Genomic DNA, 26161 nt, shown 5'->3' on the forward strand with positions numbered 1-26161 from the left:
TTATTGAATCCCTGGATAAAATCCTGCAGGATTTTCTGGACTCGTTAAAAAAACATTCAACAAAAATCCAGGACAAACTTGTGTAAAAATGGTCGAAATGATTGCAGGTTGTATTTTTCAATACTTCAAACGAAATATTCAAGCATGGAGATTTTACTTGGGAAATTACTTGAGAACTTTTAGGAAGAACTGTATGAGAAATTCGTGGAAATTTCAGGAGGGAATCAAGGTGAAAGAGCTAAGAATCCAACTTTCAATATTGAACCAAAAAAATTAAAGGCACTAGTCTGGTGAAGGACAACAGTGCCATTTATATTTTGACTTGGTGTAGAAAGCTCAAAATAAGATCAGGAGAGTTGGCCTTCAATTTCTTCTTTGAAAACATGAGTTGAAGCACCTCAATGGATGAATCACTGCTGGAATTTATTGAGTTCCTCAATAAAGAACAGTTCCTAATAGATTTTCTGAAAAAATGTCTGGATTTTCTAAGCAATTATTGAGATAAACCGTAGATGAATTCACAAAGAATTAAGGTGAAGATGACTCGAAGCCAAACCTCAAGCACAAATCTGGAGATTCATCATCGATTGGTCACCAGCAGCAAGTGATCAATCGATTAGGTTTTCAGCTTGAACGGATGTTTGGTTCTCCAGATTTGTGCTCTTCAAAAATTTGAGTTTTGGCTTCGATGCATTTTCACCTTAATATGAAAACTTCTGGAGAAATACTTTTAAAAAATATCGTCGATTTTGCCGTTCCTTGAGGAATTATTGTACGGGTTCCTAAACACCCTTTGACGAATTACTTCAAAAACTGTGGAATAAACTTTTGGGGAATTTCTTGGAAGAACTGATGAAGAAATCTTTGGAAGATCTGCTGAATTAAATACTGCAAAATTGATTGAAAATGGAATTGTTACAAATATATCTAAAGCAAATCCAGGAAAAACATGTTGGAAAACTTGTTGGGTAATTCCTGGGGATGTATTTCTAATCATAAATCATTACAAGGATAACGAAAGTGATATTTGACCATTTTGGTTCAAAAAGAGACTTTAGAAACATTCCATTAAAAATAGAAACTTTTAAAAGAATTGCATTAAAATGAAGACCAAGTCTTTGAAAGGAGACCTGCTAGGAAGCCTTGTATCCATAAAAAAAACACAGATTATAGCGCATTAGAAACGCGTTTCGGGTCATATTGACCCGAACACCGTTGGAGGGTTAATTACTTTATCTTATCTGCCATGCGACTCACATATTTTTCTGAACATTGTTATTGAGCTAAGCTAGTTAAGCTATTGAGTATTAATATTGAGCTCAGCTCCGATACCATCCTTACCGTTATTGTTATTGTTCTTGAGCTGGTGAATGGCATCCTTAACCTCCCTCAAAGTGGGGGTTGGTTGGTTTCCATCGTCCGCAGTACTAATGAAAACATTTCCTCCGTTGATTCGACCTTCATTACTTGTGCTGTCAGCGCCATTCAGGTGTTCATCGTAGTACTGCGGCGTTTTTTCTTCTGAAAGAGGCGGGTCTGCTGTTGGCGTTCCACGTCCTGCCGGGTCCCTTGTTGCAGCATGACCGCCCGCGCTGCATTCTTCTCCTCCAGAATATGCCTACATTTCTCGTCGAACCAATCGTTCCGTTGACTCTGTCCCACGTACACCACGCTCTCAGCTGCATTGTTGATGGCAGTAGCTGGGGGGATGTGCGGTCATACCATTGAAAATTCGTCTTTCACTGAACAACTAGGTATGTAAAGCATGAATGCAAAATCCAATTCAGAAGATGCCTGAATTAATAATTTGTAGGGGCCCCTTTTCAACTAGTATATGTGATATGGGCAGGGCTGGTAGCAAAAAGTGATACCGAAAAAAGTGATTTTAGTGACCAGATTTGAGAAATAAGTGACCAGAAAGTGACTTTCGATTCTCGAAAAAGTGACTAAAGGTGACTCGAAAGTCTAATTGTAATCGTTTAAACTGTTTAACACCGCTAGCCAGCCTATGGACATGCCCTATATCAACTGCAGCGATTTGCAGTAGACAGGATGTCCCGGGCCCGTTCTATCTGACAAGCCAATCGAGCCCTCTGTCACCATAGAAGATGGTGACTCCATCGATGACGATTGCCTGCCGCTAGCGCATGACGGCTCACCATAGTAGTATGTCCGAAAGAACTTGAAACTATTGAGAACCAGAGCTACAGGTCCAAAGCCCTAATGAAGGTGGATGGTTGTGATGGCTATGGCCGTGGACATCATGTAAAGGACAATGCTGTATCGTGTCAGCACATTAGAAATATTAGTAGTAGAACGCTAATGGCGTAGTTGTCACAAAACTGATTTTAATTATTATTACCTTAAATTATGTTTTTTCATTGTTTTTTCAATACCATGTTGTTGTTTTGTTTCTTAAAATTAATATGACACTTTGAAGCCCGGTACTCACGCTGTCAGTTCGTGGCAAACTAGATGTTGGTAACACGAACAGCAGCGCCATTAGCATTCTTAGGTTAATGCTTCTGCTGTCAGCATCGAGGAGACAGCCCCTCTAGCACGATGTAGGTAGCGCAACCCTGGTTAGGTGGCCTATCGAAGACTCTTCACCAGTCAAGAAAGGCAAAAGCAAACGGATTGATTTTACGGCAACAGACCCGGCAACGAATAAAGGACAACGATTGTAAATTTGGTTCTTGGAACGTGAGAACTTTGAATGAACCCGCGCGTGTTGGCCTCCTGGCTCGTGAACAGCGGAATGTCGGCGTGAATCGGGCAGCTATCCAGGAAATACGCTGGCCGAGAACCGGAGAGCGTGGATTCCGAGCGGTGGACACCATCGCCAATATTTCATTCAAGTACCAAATCTACTACAGCGGTAGCGACAGAGCAGAACGTGGAGTTGGCTTCATTGGGAAGCAGATGAAGCGAATTATTCGGTGGAAACCGGTAAGCGACCAAGGCTGAGATATCGACTCGGATCATTATCTCGTTGTAGCTAAAATTCGGGCGCGGTCATCCAGCGCAGAGCTGTTAAATGTCATGAATTTCATGTGACTTTGACATTTGAATATTGCTAATATCATCGCTCCTAGTGAAAAAAGTCATTGGAAACGGTTTTTCCCGGTGACCTTTTCCGAATTCCTTTCTATGACCAATATTTGCCAATGCAATATTTCGCATACGAGAGAGCTACAAGCATTTTAATTTTTACAAAATTTTGACATTTAACAGCACTGATCCAGCGTCACAAGTTCCACAACAAACAGACCGCTGCGCTTCAATATACAACGCTTGTCAACTGATGGAGTAGCTGCATCGGAAGAATCAACATTGCTGGAGCCGTCGACAACCTGTGCACAAAGCTGTGACAACAACGGCGCGGGAAGTGATTGGCACTGGTCAACGACGAAGACGAAACGACTGGTTCGATGAAGAGTGCTAGAAAGTGACAGACATGAAGAATGTCGCCAGAAGCCGTAGGCTTGTGGCCGGAATCCGACAGAACAGAGAGCGGTACAGGGAAGCGAGAGCCGAAGAAAAGCGAATCCACCGCAGAAAGAAAAGGCAGCTCGAAGAAAGTGTGGTAGCTGAAGCTCAAGAAAGCATGAACCGGAATGATATGCGGAGATTCTATGTAACGGTCATTGGTGCGCGGCACAATACCGTACCAATGCCCGCCATGTGCAATGATCGAGAAGGGAATTTGCTGACCGATAAAACAGTTGTGGCTGCCAGGTGGAAGGAGCACTTTTAACAATTGTTGAAAGGTGAAAATGGAAATGGAGAATGAACGAGGAACAGGATGAATATTGATGATGACGATCAAGTTGTGGACCCATCGACCATAGAAGAAATTAAAAAGGCTATCAGCGAGCTGAAGAACTGTAAGGCTGCTGGGAAGGATGAGATCCCGATCGAGTTTCTCAAGCACGGAAGTGAGCAGTATCAGTCGATCCACCGAGTACTTCTGAAGGTATGGGAGGACGAAGAATTGCCCACCGGGTGGTTGGATGGCCTCATACGCCCAATCTACAAGAAAGGGAACAGACTGGAGTGTGCCAATTACAGAAGAATTACCCTGCTGAATCCGGCGTACAAAATTCTGTCGCGCATCCTGTTTAACGGACTGAGGAGCCCTTCGACGGTGAATACCAAGCTGGTTTTCGTGAGGGCCGTTCGTCAACGGACCAGATGTTTAGCTTGCGAATGATCCTAGATAAATTCCGGTAGTATAACTTTCAGACTCACTATCTGTTTATTGATTTCAAGGCGGCGTACAACTCAGTGAAAATAAAAGAGCTTTGGCTTTGGCAGATAATGTCTGAACATGGTTTTCCGGCGAAATTAATTAGGCTGATCGCAGACGAGGTGTCAACCTCGTTCGTGACGTTAGACGAGTTGACGCAGGGAGACGCACTTTCGAATTTACTGTTCAACATTGCACTCAGGGTGCTATTAGGAGATCTGGCGTGCAGAGAAACGGCACTATTATCACAAGGTCGCACATGCTTCTTGGCTTTGCGGACGATATAGACCTAATTGGTACCGATCGCAGGTCAGTGGAAGAGGCTGTTTAGAAAGCAGAAGCGATTTGAACGGCATTCCCCTACAAATCACCATCAACCCACACAACACACACAGATAGACTTCGCAAAGGGTATAAAGTCCCCCTCACACACGGTTGGCAGCAGCAATAACAACAACACGAGTTGTATAAAGTGTACAAAGATGCGAATGTTATCCAACGTGTAAAATACGGCAGACTTCAGTGGGCTAGTCACTTAGTGCGAATGTCGGAAGAAAGAATTGCGAAAATAATATTCAGCAGGGAACCAGGTAGAGGTCGGCGGTTTCGAGGAAGACTACGAATACGCTGGCTGTACGCAGTGGAAGAGGACCTGGCGACCCAAAACGTTCGGGGCAACTGAAGAAGTTTCGCCCAAGACCGACGAAGATGGAGCTCTACAATACGCCCGGCGATGGCGTGACGCTACGCTGTAGCCATCAAGGTATGTATCAAGGTAGGTAAACTGTTTTACGATCAATATCCAATGTGATAGAGAATATTCAATATGATCTACTGCATGCAGTGAGTCAAGTTGAGTACCATATTTGGAAATTTTTATTGTACTTCCACATATTTTTTGCAAACAGAAAAATTAATTACTATTAACATAAAAAATTAAAAAATAATAAAAAATAACATTTACGTAAATAATCATCTTTTTAGCAAATTTTCAATCTTTTCAAAATGTTGTGTTTTTTATATCACCAAGTAGGGTAGGTGTACCAGTTATGGCCATAGTGGTTCCCTATTTCGCCATACGTGATAATCTGAATGTCTTCACATTTTGAAAATTTTTGTGTGTTTTACTAGTAAGATATAGGATATATCTTGATGTTGAAACATTCAAAAAGATTAAAAATGTGAAAGTCATCGAAATTTCACATATGGCCAAATAGGGAACCTCTATGGCCATAACTGGTACACTAGACTGATGCAAATTTTGAAGTTCTTGCTCCCCTATGCTTAAACGGTGTCAATTATGATGAAAATCATTCTCCCAAAATTTGAAGTGATTTGGAAGAAATTTGAATGTGCACAAGTCATTTGAAGTTTATATGGAAATTACTATGGAAAAGGCGAACCTTTTGTGCTTAGTCCTCTAACTGCTCGTAATAATAATCTAAGAAAAAGCGAACACACTCTTCCCATGTAAAATCTTTCCAGCTACAACTTTGCCGAATATCATATTTTGTTGGGACGTAAGGCTAATTTGTTATTCTTGATTCCAAAGTCTAAACCATGCTGAGATGATCATTCAATTACTTTCAGAGCAACACTGCTTTCTTGCTGTAGAACATAGTAACCTGGATTACTTTGATCTATTCTTCCCGCCGGTCCTATAACACTTCCCCGAATACCATTACCCCGAAAACCATTTCCCCGAAAACCAGTACCCCGAAAACCATTACCCCGAATGCAACGTTACCCCGAATGACACATTACCCCGAAAACCATTACCCCGAATAGTAAATTACCCCGAAAACAAGTTCCCCTAATACGACACTTCCCCGAAAATCAGTGATGCACTTCAAGAAATTCTTCAAGGAAGCTCGCGAATTTGAGCCTGATAGTTTTCGACTTAGTAACTACTACTATTCCTATTAGTGATTTTTTATTCAATCATCGGCTGTTCTTTCGAGGTTGTATAATGGAAGTGTAAAAATTTTAATCAATGATTTTCTCTTCATAGAGTTATAGGCTGTTCTTTCGAGTTGTACCGTTTGAGTTGAAGTCTGAGCGACAGCGGTAAAAAAAAATCGACTGACAAATTTGTCTTGAACGAAATTCAAAGTTGACAGTGACTTCAAAAAATAAATGAAAATAAGCCCCTGTATTACTTGTCTGTATTACATCTTGTCAGTATTACAATTTCCAACAAGAGATTTGTCCTTCTTTTAGTTATCGGCTATTCTTTCGGAAGTTGCACTAGCAAAGTGATTGTTGGCATCACAGTTATTGACGCTTTCAACAGTGGTTTTTTCTTCTTTTATCATAGGCTGTTCTTTAGCGATGTACTTTTGGAATTGTGGTCAGTTTAATATCAGTTATCATTTTCATCTGACATTTTTCAAACCATAGTCTAATGACATTTTAGAATATGTTGAACTCGCATTGCCTCCAGCAATATAAAAATATAATTATGCATTACCGAATAATATAACGCTTTTGAAAGAGGGCGGGAAAGGTCTCTAATATTAACATGTCAGCATTATCATCAGTTCGAAAAATGATTTATTGCTGTGAACACAATCATTCTCACAAAATCAAGTACACGCCTGTGAGTAAAATTTGGGTTCTCACTTGGCTCATGAAGAATAGCTGTTGATTAAAAGAATAATAAAAATCTTTGATAACATGAAGAACATGAATTCAAATGAAAATCAATATTCTATGAAATAGGTATATGGGATTCATTTGTCGGATCTTCAATTTTTCGTGCCAAGAAAATTCGGGGTTATGGTCCATTCGGGGAAATGGTATTCGGGGTAACGGACTATTCGGGGTAATGGTTTTCGGGGTATTGGTTTTCGGGGTACTTGACCATTCGGGGTATTGACTTTCGGGGTGATGGTTTTCGGGGTAATGGTATTCGGGGAAATGTTATAGGATCCTTCCCGCCAGGAGCACCACTGTTGCCTGCCGAATAGTTGGTAAAGCTTACTGAAGGGAAACCCACTTTATGATGATGAATAACATTTTTTCCTGACGTCCAATCAAAATGTGGTCTTCAGAAAAGTTGTAGCTGGAAGAATTTCACATGAGAAGAGTGTATTCACTTTTCCATAAAATATTATGACGAAGAGATATAGGGCTGAACACAAAAGGTTGGCGTTTTCCATAGTAATCTCCATATAAACTTCAAATGGCGTGTGCACAGTCAAATTTCTTCCAAATCATTTCAAATTTTGGGAGGATGCTTTTTACCATAGTTTAAATGGTTTAAGCATAGGGGAGCAAAAATTTCGAAATTCGCATCACTCTACTGGTACACTTTCCCTAGTTTATTTTTTAAATTTGGAACATTTGTAAAATTGAAACTAGATTAGGATTACGGAAAATGTACTAGTTTTATTTTATTTTATTTTATTTTATTGATGTACAAGGGGGTCAGGGGCCAAGTCTCCAGCATAAGTTTGAAAACTCATACCGTCCATAATACACCGGGGGATTTGGAGTTTTGGAAGTAGGCAACGCAACATCTTTGACCAGAAGGTTCTTTAAGTTTTGCTTTTACTCTAGACTTCCCCTACACGTATGAATGATGCAAGGTCGAAAGAACATGAATCAGTCATACATATAACGGTAGTGAAGTGTTTTGCCTAAGGATGTGTGAAAGGAGGGATTTTGTGTGGTGTTTTGTAAATCGCTCTGTGGAACAAATTTGGTATTAGTTAAAAAATAAGTTCATTTGATTTACCTTTCAATTAGTATTCAATGATTACAGAAACTTTATACTTAACAAAGGCGTGGAGTGCAGCAAGCTTGGTGGGCGGATCAAGTGCGTATCGATTTGGCGAGCGTGTGACAGAACCGAGGATGGAGAGATGCGACCGCAAACCGACGTTTTCTCGGCCATTACGCTGCCATGATAAGAGATGCCTTTCCTCTTCGATGAATTATTTCTCGAAGCTGGTTAGATATGAAAACAAGGATAAAGAGAGAAGGAATGTTAGTGATTGTTACATGCTTTATGGCAGTATTGGCGTACATTGAAGTCATACAAAATTCGCTCTTTGGATTCCCACGATAACAATCCCTGAAACTAATGATAAATAACAAAAAATGAATCCGAAAGAGCGAGAACCTTGATGTTTCAATGTATGACAATCCAGCTTTATTGCATGTGAGAAGTTCTTGGTGATATTCTCACAACAGCTATTCAGAATGGTTCGACGGATGTAGATAAAAGATCATTATGATAAGATTAACGCGACGACATGTTAGTAAGCTCAAAACGATTATTGTATTTGCAACTGTTAATTTAAATAGTTAAGCTAAGGGTCAGTTATTGTATATAACTTTATAGATAAGCAGAAGTAAAGCACGAACGCGAATCCATCCCATCTTCAAATGCACAACACTTCATTCTGGAACTTTAGAACGTCCATGTTGTAACTTGTTCACACAAGAAATCTGCCTCGACCGAGTTGACAGAACGCGCCTATACCCCTTTCTGAACTAAAGGACAGGGAACTAATACCATGATACCTGAACTACAAATACAAAAGCTACTTCTATGTTATTTCCACCACTACGCTCACGGTAATTATGTTATGATCGTTAGAATAAAAACGATAGAGGTTACTACTACATAACAGAAATACTACTCAAAGAACGCTAATATCGCCAGTGTTGGTGTGATAATTGCAAAGTAGTGCAAAAATGCTTAGAGAATTAAATAAGTTATAAATTACAGCATTTTGTTCAACAATATTATATTAAAGATATTTAAAAATGAAACATTTCAGTAACAACATTGCCATAAGTTTTCTAATTATTATACATATATCAGTAACACTACTAAACTATCTCTAATACCGCTACAACCTACCTTACGCAAGACCGTAAAATGCCGTAATTCAGAACATTTTGCAATATTTCTCAAAAATCGTAAATTATTGTTAATGATAATTTTAATTGGAATTATGATGCATTACCCGCATATACAAATAGCGGTATGGGCAAATTTCAAAATTTTTCTTAAATTTCGACAAATTTTGGACCAAATACGCTTACGGATTTAGGCGATGCGCTGAATTACGGCACCCTACGGTATTACTAAGGTAATAATTACTACATTGTTAGTAAACCTAACATAAATGCCTATTTTCAATGACCTGTGAGACGCAGAGACCACCCGCACCCACTCTTGCGCCTCGTGGTCTACTGAAAAAGATTTATGTATATTGAACTAATACTACTATTAAAAATAGTGCTACTGAAGAAGGTGATCGTTGGTTTCCCAGTCTTGTTAGTGATTTGAATGTTAGTAGAGACTGGTAGTAGGCCCTGCCGGTCCCTCCAGCATTACGCGTAGTTATCTGGTGTTAGATCATGCGACAGTAACTAAACTCATGCTGAAGGTGTGATAAATCAAGTGTAAAATATATTTAAGCATTGAAACACATGCCATTATTAGACTAGCTTACATTTTATAAGTTATAATTACGATAAATTTTCGCGATCAATATATTAGCATAAGAGTATTTTTTCACAATATCAACAATATGTAATCACTTGATTAATCACCGTCAATCCCATCACCTATGGACAGGGGATTACGGAAAATGTACTATTTGGGCATTAATCAATATTTCAAATTAGACATGATGATAGAAGATCGAATATTATTGAAATACTGCTTAAAACCAATGTATCATAGACGCGTCCTTTGAACGTCGACTAAGAGAGAACAAATGGTTGACATAAGACTGAGTAACATTGATATTTTCCATCATTTTCCTTATGATTAAACATCGAAATAAGTGACTTAAGCGTCAAACCTTTAACCCTCTAATACCCACATTTTTATTTTCGATTTAAGTATTATTTTTCGTTATCTAAAATCGTTCTAAACACGTTTTGGGCATTTATTTATTTTTATTCGCAAATTTTTAAATTTTGGTTTTTGATTTTTATAATTTTTATTTTTGAACATCCCTAGCTTTTTTCATTTTTTCTTGAAGCCTTTTCTAGATGTTGATTTTTGGCAATAATAAAAATTTTAATTGTTACGGTATTTTGAAAAATATTAAATTTTTAATTTTTTTTCGGAGCGTATTTTATTTTCCGTGTAACTAACGGAAAACAGGTTTGAAATGATTTTAATACCACCAGGCTCTTCGTTTGTGATAGGTTAATCGTAGAAAAATATAAAAGGTACGATTTTTTATATTACACGTTAAATGAAGCCCAGGCATTTGTACGTTATATAAGAATGCAATTTTTCAAACAATTTCTAAAAATACAAAAAAGTTTCAAAAGTCATAAAAAACTTTTCTTATATGCGTGTTATGAGTCAAGGTATAAGCCAACAATAAAATCATTTTGATTTCCGAGCTACGAATAAATACACAAAATTCCAAAGTGTACCCCGTCTAAAGGCGGGGTTGGGTATTAGAGGGTTAAAAACAATCTAACTAATGATTTTCAATTTTTTTAAGTGTTATTGAATAATTTAAACTTTGCAAATACTTTTTTCACGCACTTTTTTTCAGAAAAAAAAAATTTACTGTTAAATGTTCGAACAAAGCTGCGGGAAAGAAAGTGTTGACATCCTATTTTACAAAATTGAAGAAGAGTTTGAAGTGTACCCTCAATATGTTATCAGTAGGTCTAACTTTTAAATAATGCTTCCTTACCTTCTATTGCAGGTGCGGTTCCGTTCAGGTCGACCTTCCGGACTGCGTAGAAATCGAGCAGGACTTTTCGCAGCCTTACCCGGAATGCTGTAGGAAGTACAAATGTGTCATCAATGGAGAGACAAATTACCTGTGACCCCTGGCGCTAAAGCAAAGTTCGGATGAAAGACAATTACATTCAACAACTCTTGTAATACTTAGGCTATTCTATTTTCTCATTGAAATGCGTTATCCATGGTGATGTTTTGAAGTTGAAAAATAATCATACTGATTTTACAATAAATTAACGTATCACATAAATCTAGACAGACTCTTTCTTGAAGGTGATCAACAGCTCATCGTCTGATTCGGAAAATTCCGGCTCTGGCTCAAGTTTCTCCTTTTTGACGGGCGGCCTGGTTACACCCATTTTCGAAGAAGGCCTCTTCCGATCAGGCTTCCAATCATCATCATCGTCGTCGTCATCCGAATTGGTCGGCGAGGCGGTAATCTTCTTCCGCGGTCTGCCCCGTTTCCGACCTGTCCCGGAAGTGCTCTGGCTGATGCTAGTATTACTAGTGCTGCCTCCGGCTGCCTTAGCTAGAAGATAAACCTGTTCGCGAATTTCCTCCAGCTGTAGTTCGGAGAGTTGTTCCATTTCCAGCACCATGGTGGGACGCGATTCGATGAAGTCTTTGCAGATAGTTTTTACGGTTTCCCCGGATTCGTCCTCGTACACCAAGGGCATTTCGATGGCACGGCTGTACATGAGCTCGGACATTTCTTCATCGTTGACGGTGCGAGCATAGTTGATAATGTCCTCGACGGATCCGCACACGGTCCGGTGGGCATCGACTTTGCTCAGGACAAGACCGTTCGGAAACAGCATTTTAATTTTGAGGAATTGGCTTCTAAACTGACTGAGGTCTTTGAGCAGGAAATCACTATCCCGAGCATTGTGCAGCAGAATCTGATGGTCGTTGAGCTGATGGAGGTGCTTGAACTCCCGCTTACAGTAGCGACAGTTGTACTGGGCGATATGAGTTCTCATATGTTTAGCAATGTTGTATTCGTTAGCTGAGATGTCGGGACAGCAGCTACAAATATAGCGAATCCGCACCGATTTGGAAACCGAATTGAAGCTGCTGGGTTCCCCGGCAAAGGCGCAGATGTCAATGTGATTTTCATATTCGTAGCGACTTTCGTACGTAATTTTACAATGGTTACATGTATAGAGATGGTTATTTTGCTCGAGCATTCTGTGCAGGAATTCGTCGTCCATGTAGTCGCAAGGATCTTCGCTTTTGCTGGCGCAGTGATAGGTTTTGAAATGTTTGAGCAAATCCGTTTTATCTGAAGTGGCCACGTAGGGACACTCGCCACATTTGAAAGCGTTCTGATGATCGATACAGGCAAAGATCTGTCCAGGATGACTGGATTCGGAGTGCATTTTGATGTCGTAATACGTTGAAAGCTTATCACAATAGAAACAACGAACAAGCTTGAACAGCTTGTACATCAGGGGTTTTCCACCGGCCTTGTGCAGCTTGCTCCAATGCTGAACGATGTCGTCGATCAAATCACACTGTTCCTGGCAGTAGTTGCAAACGTACTTTACGAAATAGTCGAACCGCTTTCGTTTTTCCTTCTCGATGCCAGAATCGTCATAAACGACCAGTGTTTGGTCGGGATGGTGTTGAAGGAAATGTCTCTTGGCGCCATCTTCATGGTACGAAACGTACGAACAAGACTCGATTCCACAACTATATCTCTTTTCTCCGTTTGATGGTTTCTCCCGATCCGGAGTGACCGAGCTGACTGTAATTACTTTAGGTGGCAATTCATGGAAAAGGGATATTATAAGTAACTCACTATTGGGGTGATTGCTCGCAAAGTGCGGTTTGAAGGAATCATTATCCGATGATTTATAGGAACAGTACGAACATTTGAACTGCTTGTCCGTCAACTTGTGATCATTTACCATGTGCGTAACCATATCTGTCCTGTTCGGGCGAATAGTTTCGCAAAGATCACATTGCCACTCCGGACTGAGAATGGTGGCGCGTGTTTCCCGAAGAATCAGAACCGATCCCGAGTTGCCATGGCTTTGCTTGATGTGGGACAAAACCAGATGCTTCTCTGCGCGATAATATTCGCAGCCCGATTTGTTGCATTTGTAGAGATTATCATCATGCAGCTTCAAGTGGTTGGCTATCTTGTCCACGCACATGAACCCATCGCTGAGAACTGCACTGCAGTGAGCACATTTGTAGTATTTATCATGGCGATGCGCCCGGTACAGATGGGTTCGCAAATCAGAGAACACCGGGGGACAGTCAAACTTACAAATTCCACACTGGTACAATTTGACTGGATCTACAGGCTGAGGAATGCTTGGAGCGAAAGACGCTTCCCTGCTTGCAACTATGAAGCTTGGTTCTTCCGGCACTTCGGAAACCTCAATCGATATAGATTCTGGAGGTATCTGCACAGTCGCACGAGACGGTGCGTCGTGAGCCTTCTCCAGATGACGTTTCAAATTTTTCCTGAGCTTCGTCGCGTAGTCACAACTAGAGCAGAACATATCCTCGGCAAAGATTTCCTCCACCGGAAGTTGATCGATCTCGTCGGGAGCAAACCGCTTCTTCTCGCTCACACCATCCTCTTTCAGCACGTTGTTCACGTAATCCTGTAGTTGTCCGCTAGTCACACTCTGCGGACAAATGACCACCAGATCGTTGTGGATGTCTCGCTTCTTCGGATGCAGATAGGTCAAGATCACGTCTGTACTGTTGTGATCATGCTGCACATGTAAGATCATCATCTTCAAGAAATGACTCTTTTTATCGCACAGGAAACACAAGTAACGGTGTCTTCCATGGGTTTTAACGTGTGTGATCAGTTCGTGAGCCGTCTTGAACCGACTTGTGCAATGGTAGCAATTGTAATTTGTCAGGTTGTGGAACTTCAGCAGATGAAGATTTAGTTTAACCGGATCACTAAATTTGCTCTGGCAATCCTCCACCCCGCAGATATTCAACGCAGTTCCGTAGAACCCAGTGGGCTCAATCATTTGACTGACCTTCTTTTCCAGACGATCGAACCTGTCGATGCTCCCCTTGAATAAGAAATCGATCCTGATCTGCGTCGTGCTGGCAAACTTCTTTGCCATCAACGACATGTCCTTGCTAGAAGGAACACTCGACTGAGCGGATGGTGACGGCACGGGTGTGCTGGAAATACTGCGCTCCGATTGGGATCGAGAATCTTCATCCGATTCGGCAACGATTCCGTTACTTCCGTTACTCGACTGTGTGTCCGCTTCGGCCACCGTAGTAGCATACATGTCAGTTTTGGGTTGTTCAACCGATTGAGTAGTCGACGTCACGGTAGAGCTGGTTACCATATCTTGCAGTTGATTGATTGGTGATTGCGTTACTTGTGTGGAAACCTGGGGTCGTGGGGGAGGTTTAGCTGGAGTTGCAGAGATAGACTGCACGTTTGTGATTATTGGAGTAGTGTTCAATACGGTTGGGGTCACTGTTTTCGCCGTTATGGTAATACCAGGTATGTTGGGTAAGGTGATGGTCCCACCGCTAGTGGAAGTTATAGTCATTAAAGATGGCGGTTTTGGTACTAGGGTGGTAGCAGGCGGGCCTTCCGGTGGGAGTTGGGCTACACTCTGAACGCAGCTTATCACTGGCAAACCATCGTTACGTTGAATGGCTGCTAAAGGTGGCATGGTGGCCATGCCTTGGACACTACTGATTACCGGAAGAGGTGCTGCTTTCTGGGCGACGAAATTTTGAACTCCACCCTGTACCGAACTGATCATCGGCATTTGTATCGGCAGGGGTGCAGAAGAAGGATTCGGACCGGTGTGTATAGTTTGTTGAGCAACAACTTGCTGTGGTGGCAAGGTTACAGCAGTTAATGTTCCTGATACTGGCGTCGGTACCGTTGCCGGTGCTGGTGTCGGTTTAGCATTCTGGACCGGAATTGATATTATCAGTGGACGCCCTGCCTCGTCTGTAATTTGAATTTGTATGTTCGAAGCTGGGCCTGCTGCTGTAGATGAACCCGGCTGGGCAGCAGCTGGCGTGGCAATTGCATTCGAAAGGATTTTGGTTACTACCGGTGGTTCGTTCCTCGTGTATGTCATGGTGTGGTTGACCTCAAGGCAAATTGGTTTGTAGTTCAATTGTTCAGAAGTATAGTTGCATCTCTTGAATAAATCGGGGGACACCGTACAGCTCATGGTTTTCAGCTCCATTGACTCAATTTTGCTCGGAGGGTAATCCACCCCATCTGGCCTCTGTAATAACAAGAAACAGAGAGGTTACGACCCATGTTCTGCTAGGATGCTTTTTTTAAGAACATCCCTTCCACGGTATTTTTTACGAATACTAACCTTCTTATTATAGCGAACGCAGCAATACAGTGGTTTGGAACTGTGCGCGTTGCTAACGTGAAGAGCCATAGTGGATTTGGTGTTGGCACCGAACAAACAGTAGACGCACTCGTACAATCCGATCGAGTGCAACAACAGGTGCCGCGCCATGCTTTTCTTCTCCACGGTCATGTTGCACACCTGGCAGGGGACCATCGCATGTTCGTGACCCATCAAATGGGTCATATACGCCGACAAGATGAAGAACGATTCTTTGCATACTGTGGAGTACAGAATTGTGTTGATAATTACGTTGAGTTTATTAATGTTTGAAGTTACTAGTATCCTACACATAAAAATCTTAAATTTACAAAAGTAAAAAATAAAAAGTATGAAAAGGTGGATTTTTGTATAAATTCTATAGCTATGAGACCAAAATCGGGATGTTAGCACCATCTTTTCATCGTCTTTTTCCTTCCACACTAATAAACTTTTTTCCCGTCGTGATTGTGGAGATGCAGAGGTATTCTCGATCTCTATTAACAACAATTATTACACACTAATATTTCTTCCCTATCCCAAGGACTTGGCCCGCGCCTATGTTGATCACTTCAGTCATCGCGCTGTTGTATTTTGTACAACACCGTTGAAAAAACCTCGCTTTTTGTTCACAACAGCAGCACGGTGGTTCTGACGATGGCAAACCGCGCGACGACTGGAAGGTTAAGGAGTAAAGTGTTTTTCATAGCTATTGGAATCAAGGCAACGTATTAATGTTCATAAAGCGTCCTATTAAAAAACTATTTTTTAGCACTAGTGTTAAATTAAGTGAGATGCCATTCTCCTGCAAGATTAAACCATTGCGACTCGGTGAACACTTACGTAAAAGAAACTCACTGTTTCTTCGTTGTAAAAAGAAGAAGTCAAGACTTGTGGTTGGTAGAACTATGAAACATTTTGTTCAGTATGATTCGAAGGATCGAAGCAACCCGATGGCATAAAAAGTTTAAGTTACTGTCAAAAGCTGAATACAAACGCGATGCGAAAACCTCTGCTGGCAGCTATTACTGCTAGCAGAAAAGTGAATAATTGCTTACATTTAGGTTGTTCTTTTTTTCAGCAGCAACTGTTTCACCGAAGAGCTAATTATTTGATTATCAACGATGATTCATCCTTCTTTTAAAAATAAGCTTAGCAGTGCATTGAAATTCAGCTTTGAAATTCATTACTAACACATGCTGATTGTAGTTCACTATTGTTCTCCATTTCAACCAAACGGCATTCGGCCAAATGGCATTCGACCAAATGACCCGCAACCCTCGGGGGCAGTATGAACACCCCATGTATTTTTGCATATGCGTATAATTTTACACTTTAGAAGCAAACAATATTTCAGTTATCAGCAAAAGAGTAACTTATCCGCTAAAAATTTAGAAAAAGTACGAATATCAATCATTTGTATACAAAAAAAGGCATGATTTTATTGGTTTGAGGTTTGAGCGTCGAATGAATGCAATTGTTCCGATAAAGTAGCTTTTGATTAAACCTTTCTGCTACTTTCAAATAATAAAAAAAAAATAAAATCATAAATTTCTTGGGGCAAAAGGGACACCGGGTGACAGAATAGAACTGACACTTTAAAAAGATAGAAACATAACATAACTAAAATAGATAGAAACATAACATAACTAAAATCAACAGTCTTCAAGGCAATGTTAGGATGCGGAATCACAAATCGGTTAAATATCGCCAAATGTAGATTACAACTAACCTTCAGGACACATTGAAGGCATCACAACGAAAAATGGTTTATTTTGTTTAAGCGGCATAGCGACCTATCAATACGGTTGTGTATATCTTTTTTCGAGGTCCTGTGAATATTGGTCATACAAATTTCGTATAAACGATAAGGTTCATATGCCCCATTGGAGTGTCCATTTTGCCCAGCTAGCTTCCTTTTTATAAAAACAAAATAATTTACCTATGCAACGGTTATTTAGCGTGGTATTGGGTCGATAGTGGCAGTATGAGCCACCTAAGCAATAGGCCATGATAAGCATTGTCTCATTAAGTCGATTCAGAGTGTTTACCATACCACGGTTGTATTTTGTGAAAAAAAAGAGATTACTTGCCATTTTCTTGAGAACGTTTTTGAAATATGAGCCACCAAACTCCTTTTTAACGTAATGGTTTTTAATTCCAATAATAATTTTATTCATTTCTAAATTTTATAATATTTTGTACCAACGTGTAAGGGCGAACACGAAATTATTGCGGCACTGAAAATTTCATGCCAACTTTCTTATAATGTTTAGGCTCAAACCAAAATTTTAGGGTAGTTTCATACATATATTTACTTCAAAAATCAAAAGAAAAGTTAATCGATGGAGCCGTGAGTGTAAAGTTGAAGGCATTTTCGCTTGATGCCCTCCATCAAAGTCTTTACAGTGTCATCCGGTACCAGTTTCTCAGTTTGTTTATTTTTTTTTTTCATTTTCTTAACATGTCCTTCTCGTCTTTGACTGTCTTCTTGCTCTTCCGAAGTTCCCGCTTCATCATTGCTCCACCGGGCGCAGCTCCAGCCGGACAGTTTGGCGGATTCATGTCTTTTGGAACAAAATGGACAGAATTGCCCTCATACCACTCCAGGACACTTTTAGAATAGTGGCATGATGCCAAACCTAGCCGAAATAGCGGAGCTTCGTCGTGCTGCTGCAAGAACGGCAAAAGGCGCTTCTCGAGGTACTCAGATTTGTAGATCTCCCCATTTACTGTGCCCTTTGTCACGAAAGACTCTCACCTCAGTTCGCAAGAGCAGGTGGCCTGCCAAATGAGATATTTGGAGGCGAACTTCGACATTTTCTTCTTCTTAAATTTGTCGTCCACATCGAACTTGCTTTTACCGGTGAAAAACTCCAACCCCGGAATTTGCTTAAAATCGGCTTTTATATACGTTTCGTCGTCCATCACACAGCAGCCATATTTTGTCATTTTTCCGTGCCCGATTGTTGCCACTCATCGCGGTTTGGGAAGTTCTGTACCTTGTATGTAGTCGAGAGCTGGACATTCTGGACGTAGCTCTGCGGCATACCGATCTTTTTAGCCAAATCACGGCTTGAGACATTGGGATTTGTTTTAATCATCCGCTTCACCTTTCCCTCCGTCTTTTTGTTCTCCGATCCCGGTTTCCAGCTCCTTTGCCGTGGTCCAACGTCAACCGCTCCTGGAACCGCTTCAACACTCTGGAGACGGTTGAATGGTGAATGTTCAACATTTTTCCCAACTGCCGGTGCGACAGGTTAAGAAATTCCAGGTGTTTGGAAAGAATTTGTTCTCTCGACTCGCATTGGTTCACCTCCATTTTCGTTGAATCGAAAAACACGACTTCGAGTTTGACAGCATGTAAACAATACACATCAATGAGAAAGTGTGCAAAATTTGGTTGATTTTTACCCAATGGTAGGAAAGTTGTGCCCTGTTGAATGTGTCGCAATAATTTCGTGTTCGCCCTTTAAATAATTTGTAAAGGTTCAACAATGTGAACGAAATGGTGCAAATAATTGTTTTCTTTTTTTAAATTAAGGCGTGCCAATATCAGCTTTACGCGGATGACTTTCAAATATACATCACTGGACGAAAAGAAGACGTTAACACGTTCATTGAAACGATTAACTCGGACCTCAAAGCAATAGAAAGCTGGGCCAGACGCCTTGTTTCCAAACCCGAAAAAAAAACCCAAGCCATCGTTTTCTGCAAAGAGGGAGCGGTGAATCCCAATACGGAAATTGTTTTCTGTACCGATGTGATTCCAGTGGCTGAGAAAGTGATAAATTTGGGACTGAAATTTACGTTGGTCGGCTCAAGTTAATGACGTCACAGCAAAAAATTTTGGAACACTGCACACCTTCAGGAAGTTCAGTCCAGTTCTACCTGCAGCCACAAGAAAAAATCTAGTACAAGCAGTTGTATAGTTCCATTTCTATCCTACTGCGATGTTGTGTACTATACCGGTTTGTCTGCAGCACAGAAGGAGCAGCTCAACCGCGGCTTCAAGGTGGCGGTGCGTTTCGTGTATAATTTTCGAAGGCGAGAATCGACTGCTGCGGTACGGGGTTCAATTCTTAGCGTTAGCGTTAGCGCTAGCGTTAGCGTAGTTACGGTATACTTCGTAGATTGGATACTAGCAACATTCATGTTTCTTTTTAATCATCTCATCCTGACTACTTTCAGGAACAAGGCAGGGGAATATACCTTGTTCAAATCATAAACAAGAATACTAAAAGCATGAATATCACTATTCCCGGCCACGCCCATCTTTACCGTAACTTGGGATAGGGGAAGGAAATGTTGATGTAGCACTTACTTAATGAGAGGCCACCGACTCAGCGACACCCTCATAAGTGCTACGGAGTTGGAGGTTGGGAAAGGTATATTGTCAGGATTCGCCTAGAAAGCTGGCGATAGACCATAAACATTTGTTGTTTAAGTGTTATCAATTTAATCTTTTGAATGCCGGCAATCAAAAGAGAAAATAATAGTAAAATAACGACACCTAAACACGGCAACAAAAACACGCGCGAAACCGTGAGCAAAATCTATTGGACGACGCAAAACCGAACTGTCCTGCTTGGGTTTCACGAAGCACTACCCAGCAAGACGCGTAGGGAGTTCTATGGAGAGAGAGAGAGGGGCTCCACACCGCAAAAATATACAAGCGACAAAAAACGCGATTCGAACATAACCTCGGAAAATCCAAAACAACTCCGACCAAGCAAATTACTGAAGCTAGACCAAAATAGCCGTTAAATGATTAGGGCCGCATCCAATTTCATTTGGTTTTTAAAAAAGTTATAAGCCTTTGAATTTAGACAAAAATGTTGCCTATCTCAATCATTTTACTCATCCCCTGTAAATCAAACTCATGGTAGTTGAATCATTTGCTGGCGCCCTCTGTTAACCCGTATAGACCTGAGTGAAAGCAAAATTACTAAAATCCTCACCGCTCAGCAAACAGTTAACGAATTCAAATATTTTTTGTCGGTATTCCCCATTGCACGGTGACGTCATCAGAAAATCGCTCTCCTTCCCTCCTTCGAGAAATTTGAAAACAACGGTGCCAGTACCTGTCAAAGTTGGCAGGTACTGGCACCATTGTTTTCAAGTTTTGTTAAAGAGCGAAAGAGATAGAATTTCGCCGTGAAATGCCTAATACTCGTACACATATCTGGGGCCATCCTTAGCCGAGTGGTTAGAGTCCGCGGCTACAAAGCAAAGCCATGCTGAAGGTGTCTGGGTTCGATTCCCGGTCTGTCCAGGATCTTTTCGTAATGGAAATTTCCTTGACTTCCCTTGGCAGAAAGTATAATCGTACCTGCCACATGATATGCGAATGCGAAAATGGCAACTTTGGCAAAGAAAGCTCTCAGTTAATAACTGTGGACATGCTTATAAGAACACTAAGCTGAGAAGCAGGCTCTGTCCCAGTCGTAATGCCAAGAAGAAGAAAATCTAGTTTCTCAAAATGGCTAGAGGAGCTCGGGAATGCTCATGTGGAAGGAGTTATTCCGATGGATCACTGGGTCATTTCGGATAAAAAAAATGTCTATTTTTTGGCACATGCCAAGTTATCTTCATAAATTTGCATTAATCATTAAGATCTGATATTCAACATTATAATTCAACAGTCTTGGGCTGTTTAGAATGTATCAAATCTGGCCATTTCGGACTTAATGTCCTAAAGTATCGGCAATATATTTGTTGGATACTAAACCGTTTCAATTCTCGAAAAGTATGGATAAAACATAATAGTTTACAAAAATGCATTCCCATAATCTTGGCACAGATGTTTAGATACAAATTTATTATTTCTCGATTACTTTTTCAAATTGACGTAAGTACCCAAGAAACAATTTTGGCCTTAAGAAAAGTTTCTCAGAGCTGTTTTATAAACCTATAAGTCGCTTTATCATTGACTTAGTGAAAATAAAACTATTATTCAAGCCTTATTCGCCCAGAAATGGAGAATCTATTCAACAATTACCATTTTATTACTATTTGTACACTTTATTACATATTGAAATCTGTGTTTCTATAATTTGATGCATAATTATTGAATTTCAATTGTTTAACCATTTTTGTGATGCTGGGACTCGAACTCAGGACCTTCCGATTTACAGGCGCATGCTTCTCGACTGCTCCAAACAAGGTAACAAACAGGTTGAAAGCAGTATTTAAAAATACAATAAGATAATCGAACAAGACGGGGTTGGTGGTCTGATGGCTACCGCTTCTGCTTCATATGCAGAAGGTCATGGGTTCAATCCCAGGCCCGTCCCTTTCCTCGTACTTTGTAGTTGTATATTTCTCACTTGCTTCTATCTTCCATTCTAAATATATCACACTCAAACTATTCGTTCATAGCAAACGCTAGAACCAGAGACGGACAAGAAACCGTTTCCCTAACGCTTCCTACTTCCACGCGCACGCCATTCTTACGCCTGATACATAGGCAGTCTGCTAACCACAAAAGCAAACCTCTCTGCCATGCCTTTCCCCCAATCCATACACTCCAGCATGAACTGACGTGGATGCAGTGGAATATACGGTCTACGTGGGAGTCAGTTCAATGCATCATCAATTCCTCCCCCTTCCCCTCATTGGTCAGCATTCTGACGTGGCAGGTGCCATTGTTGCCTAAAAATAGAAGATCACCAGCACTTATACACTGAGGATGCCTGTTAGTCCCAAGCAGTCATTCGGTTGGTTCCTTGTGTAAGTGCAGTTGATCTGGCGATACTGGTGTGCATCCACGGGCGGCCAATCAAGCTCAAGCTCAAGATAATCGAACAAGTTATCGTACATATGTTGTTTAAACATCGTCTAAGTCTTTTGCTAGCCTTCGGTGTATGTAAACACCATTGTTGAACATTGTTTGTTAAAAGGTCTCAAAAGCAAGACTTATCAAAGCCATCGGCTTTATTACAGTTTCACAATAGACGAATAATCTCGTTATGCAAACATGTGGTATAATTAATACTGTACAAAGGCTATTATTTTGAATAACGGTGGCAATAGGTAATAAAGACTTCTACAACTTTTCTTCCACAATTTAGTTATTACTCGTTATACAACCCTGGTAGAAACACGCTGAACAAGTATTTCTGGATGTTCGATGGATAACTGGTGGTTTAAAGTTGAATAAACATTTTAGAGTCTACTTATAATGTTACTACTGTTGAAAGGCCGAGATAAGATCATTGAATAAACATGCACTATATAACGTTGATAAAATGATTGTTATTAAACAACCAATAAAACAGCTTTGAGAAACCTTTATCAAGGCTAAAACTGTTTGTTAGGAAGTTGGTTTTTAATTGTATGTTTAAGAGCTTTCAGATTTCGCGCAATGTCTTGTAGTTGGTTAAAACGTTGAGTTCAAAGCACTTTCAAGCAAACATGTTTAAATTCACTGTAGTTCAGCACCATTGTTGAAAATTGATGAAACAAGAATTGTTAAAGCTTGTTAACTTTATGTCACGTATGGAACAACAGAATCTGAATCCGTAGAAACAGCTCGTCTTCTACTATTAAAGAGATACTATTAGACAACCAAATTAAGTTATTTACCAACGTTGTATCAACTTTGGTTCAACGAGCTTTTAAAATAACATGAAAGTGAGGAACAAAAGCGCTATTCAGAATTTATGCAACATTTGATCATCACTTTATACAGCATATAATTTTGTTCAACAGCCACAGCTGTTGTTAAGCACTAGTTCAGCAAACATGTTTATTAATCGCCCAAAATTGTTTCTTGGGTAACTTTCATACAGTTTTGAGAAAGTTAATTAAGAAGGATCACAACTTTTCTTCTAAAACTGTTTTGAAATGAATCCCCTTTTTGACATTTTTTACCGTGTATATCGCTTAAATTTTGCATGCAATCAGCTCGCGTTAAAACACTAGGTAGTTCCTATCATTTCCCACAAAAAATGTATGACAAAATGATAAGCCGTAGCAATCAGTTACTTACGACATTTTGTTCCAGTGTAATATCGACCCAAGTAGTGTTTTGTTTTGATTCGTGGTTAAATCACTTTGTCTCCCATACAACGGAGTGGCGAAAGTAGCGGTTAGGTTGCGAAAGTGGAGAATCTCACTTTCGTCGTTTTGTAAATCCGGAAATTAAACGTTCTAAAAGTGAAAAATCGAGTTGGTTTGAGTTTTTATTATGACTTCAATGGTCTGCGGTACATTTGCAATTTATATGAAGCATTTTCAGAACTCGGATGAGGATCCAAGCGAGGTATTAGAGTGATCAAAGTATTTTGGACAGAACGTTATGCGTATATAATTTGGCCACTTACGGCAAAATCAAACGGAGGTGGCCAAACTATATACGCGTAACGCTCTGTCCAAAATACCTAAAACATCCTATCCTAGTTTCTTAAAAAATGAATTGGATAAAAAATGCCATCTATAAAATACAGCCTCCTGACACCGCCCATACAACCCCATTGAAAAATAACGAGCAAACATCTCTGGTTCCTAATAGGAAATGGTTCCCACTGACAGCTCAATGTTTGTAAACAAATAACCGTTTGAGGAATGATAATCGATGATGGCGAAATCTTTTTCTCCGAAAAATTTCTTTTCTCGCATAACAACAGTTATTCGAACAAACATGGTGGGGATTGCTCATCAAACCTTCCGGTCCGCCTCATAGTTACGTACTATTTGGTGCTGGGTGTAATTCTTGTTTTTCCAGCTGTATTGAAAAGCATGAGCCATAGTCTTTGGCATACAATCGGATCTATCTTTAGCAGAAAAGAACCGAAATGTCTATCGACGACCGGTGATTGCTAGCAGATATAGTGGAGAGCTTGTCTTGAAACGTTCATCGCTTCAAGCTAGTTGAAAAACTGAATACACTGATTGCCTGTCGATCAGAGTCGAACTAGGCATAGATCGTATACATACATCTGAATCTACATGTCTCCGATGTATTACATCGTTCCAGGTGGGAGTTATCTGATATGTGAATATGGTACCATAACAGAATTTTCCATCTGAACGAAGTGATAAATCATAATATTCCGCAAACTGTATCACATATCTACAGAATGTATTGCGTGAAGTTAAGACACAGCAGAGTATTGGGTACATAGGACCAAGTCGCTGCCGGGTGGCGCGAAACTGATGAGCGATAGACAATAGAATCAACAACACTGCCATAAGAGATAGTAAGCATGTGACTATTGTCGAAACTATGATTAGGAGGCAAATCAACATCCCAAGATCAAATTTTTGTTACAACCCAATGTAGGTATTATTAAATTAGGCTGTAGAAAATGATAAATATCTGATCACTTAGGAATGTGTTGCAAGGTAATAAATTCTCGTAGTCTGTTTTCTTCGAATACACATGTATAAATTGTTAAAATTGCCGAATCATACGCGGAATTTATTAAACGGATCATGAAATTAGGACTGAAATCATAATGATGATAGATTATCAACTTTCCTTTCGTCTTGCTATTTGTTACCGTTAGAATCACCAAACTGATTGGTTTCCCACTACTTACACCAATACAACAGCACGAAAACTGAAGTATTATAATCGCGCGTTGGAACTTTCAATATCCATATATTACATCAATAGTGAATTCTTGTATGTAGCCAGTATAAATAACAGAATCATCAACTTCTTGAACATTCTTTAACTGAAAACAGGATGTTTGTTTTATCAAACATGCTCAATCTGCACCTAAAATCTCGGATCCAAATAGTTTTCTAAATAAAAATTGTGTCTAAATAAAACGCCAACAAAACATAATTGAGTAGGAGTTTACAAGTTACTTAGCACATGAAAAGCAGTTTAAATTAATCTATTACTAGATCAACACTAATGCTCACATTTTTATATTCTCATTTCATCATGGTCCTCATTGCTCGAGCGGAGACGAACACCCTGGAGATGGAAAAAATCGACAGCGCTACGATAAGGAAACGTAACAGATGAGAAACTATCGATACATTTATCAATTATAAAACCCCGTTTTAATGTTAACACTTTGTTTCTGTTTTTTCTGTTTTTTTTTTTTTTCGTTTCAGCAATCAAATAACCGAACCAACTCTACTATCTTTTCATTTCTTCTTCGTTATACTTATAGTCCTTCTGGCACTGAACCGAGTGGTGCGCCTTCCGCTTTCTTACTGGTGCTGTTTTTCCTGTACATTTGGCATAGTGTCGGAGGTGGTATACTGTATTTGCTATACAACGCGCTACTTTCGATATTGTGCTTGGCGTGTGGGGAAGCAGTACTAGTGGTGAAGCGGAGGGCGCCATTCGGTTTAGTGCCAGAGGGACTATATCTATTTAATGTATCTGAAGCTTGTGGGACCGCTTTAATTCCGGCGCCTGCTTGTGGAAGATCCCGGTGTGCTAAACGGTATAGGACATGTTAACGGGGGAGGCTTGGTAGGTCCTCACCCAGCCCGTGTCTAGATGGGCGGATAATTGTCTGCCAGGGTGTGGATTGAGCAATTACAAAATTACAACAACAGTTATTCGAACAAACAAACGGTTGCAAACTATTGGATTGCAGTACAGCAAGTCAATTTGGGTTGAAGTGATTAGCTAGAAACACATTTAAGTATTGGAGGAAAAATTCCCTAATATGATTAGACCATTGTACGTTGTTGCTCTTGAGTTTGATGATGACCACGAAAACATGGCTGCCTAGCACCGGGTTAATAAAATACAACTTAAAAATACAAATCCAGAACTTACGATTTTTGTAATTTCTCCAGACGGATTCAAAAACTCAAAACGATCATTCTGATCAATTTTTCATCGTG

At 40.1% G+C, this 26161-nt stretch overlaps 2 protein-coding genes across 5 annotated transcripts in view; one reads left to right on the forward strand and one right to left on the reverse strand.

Moving 5' to 3' along the window:
- Positions 1-11232, forward strand: part of LOC5570039 — a 42197-nt gene extending 30965 nt beyond the window's left edge. Inside the window, exon 3 of the mRNA XM_001658879.2 lies at positions 10945-11232. Within this exon, the coding sequence (XP_001658929.1) occupies positions 10945-11068 (124 nt within the window). The 3' untranslated portion in view covers positions 11069-11232. The remainder of the gene's footprint in view (positions 1-10944) is intronic.
- Positions 11119-26161, reverse strand: part of LOC5570041 — an 85391-nt gene continuing 70348 nt past the window's right edge. For all 4 annotated transcript variants that reach the window (XM_021854970.1, XM_021854971.1, XM_021854973.1 and 1 more), the window contains 2 exons: positions 15323-15582; positions 11119-15226 (listed from right to left, as the gene is read on the reverse strand). In XM_021854970.1, the coding sequence (XP_021710662.1) occupies positions 11234-15226; positions 15323-15582 (4253 nt within the window). In that variant the 3' untranslated portion in view covers positions 11119-11233. The remainder of the gene's footprint in view (positions 15227-15322; positions 15583-26161) is intronic.

This window comes from Aedes aegypti, chromosome 3 (genome assembly GCF_002204515.2).
Source record: "Aedes aegypti strain LVP_AGWG chromosome 3, AaegL5.0 Primary Assembly, whole genome shotgun sequence".
NCBI classification, from domain to species: domain Eukaryota; kingdom Metazoa; phylum Arthropoda; class Insecta; order Diptera; family Culicidae; genus Aedes; species Aedes aegypti.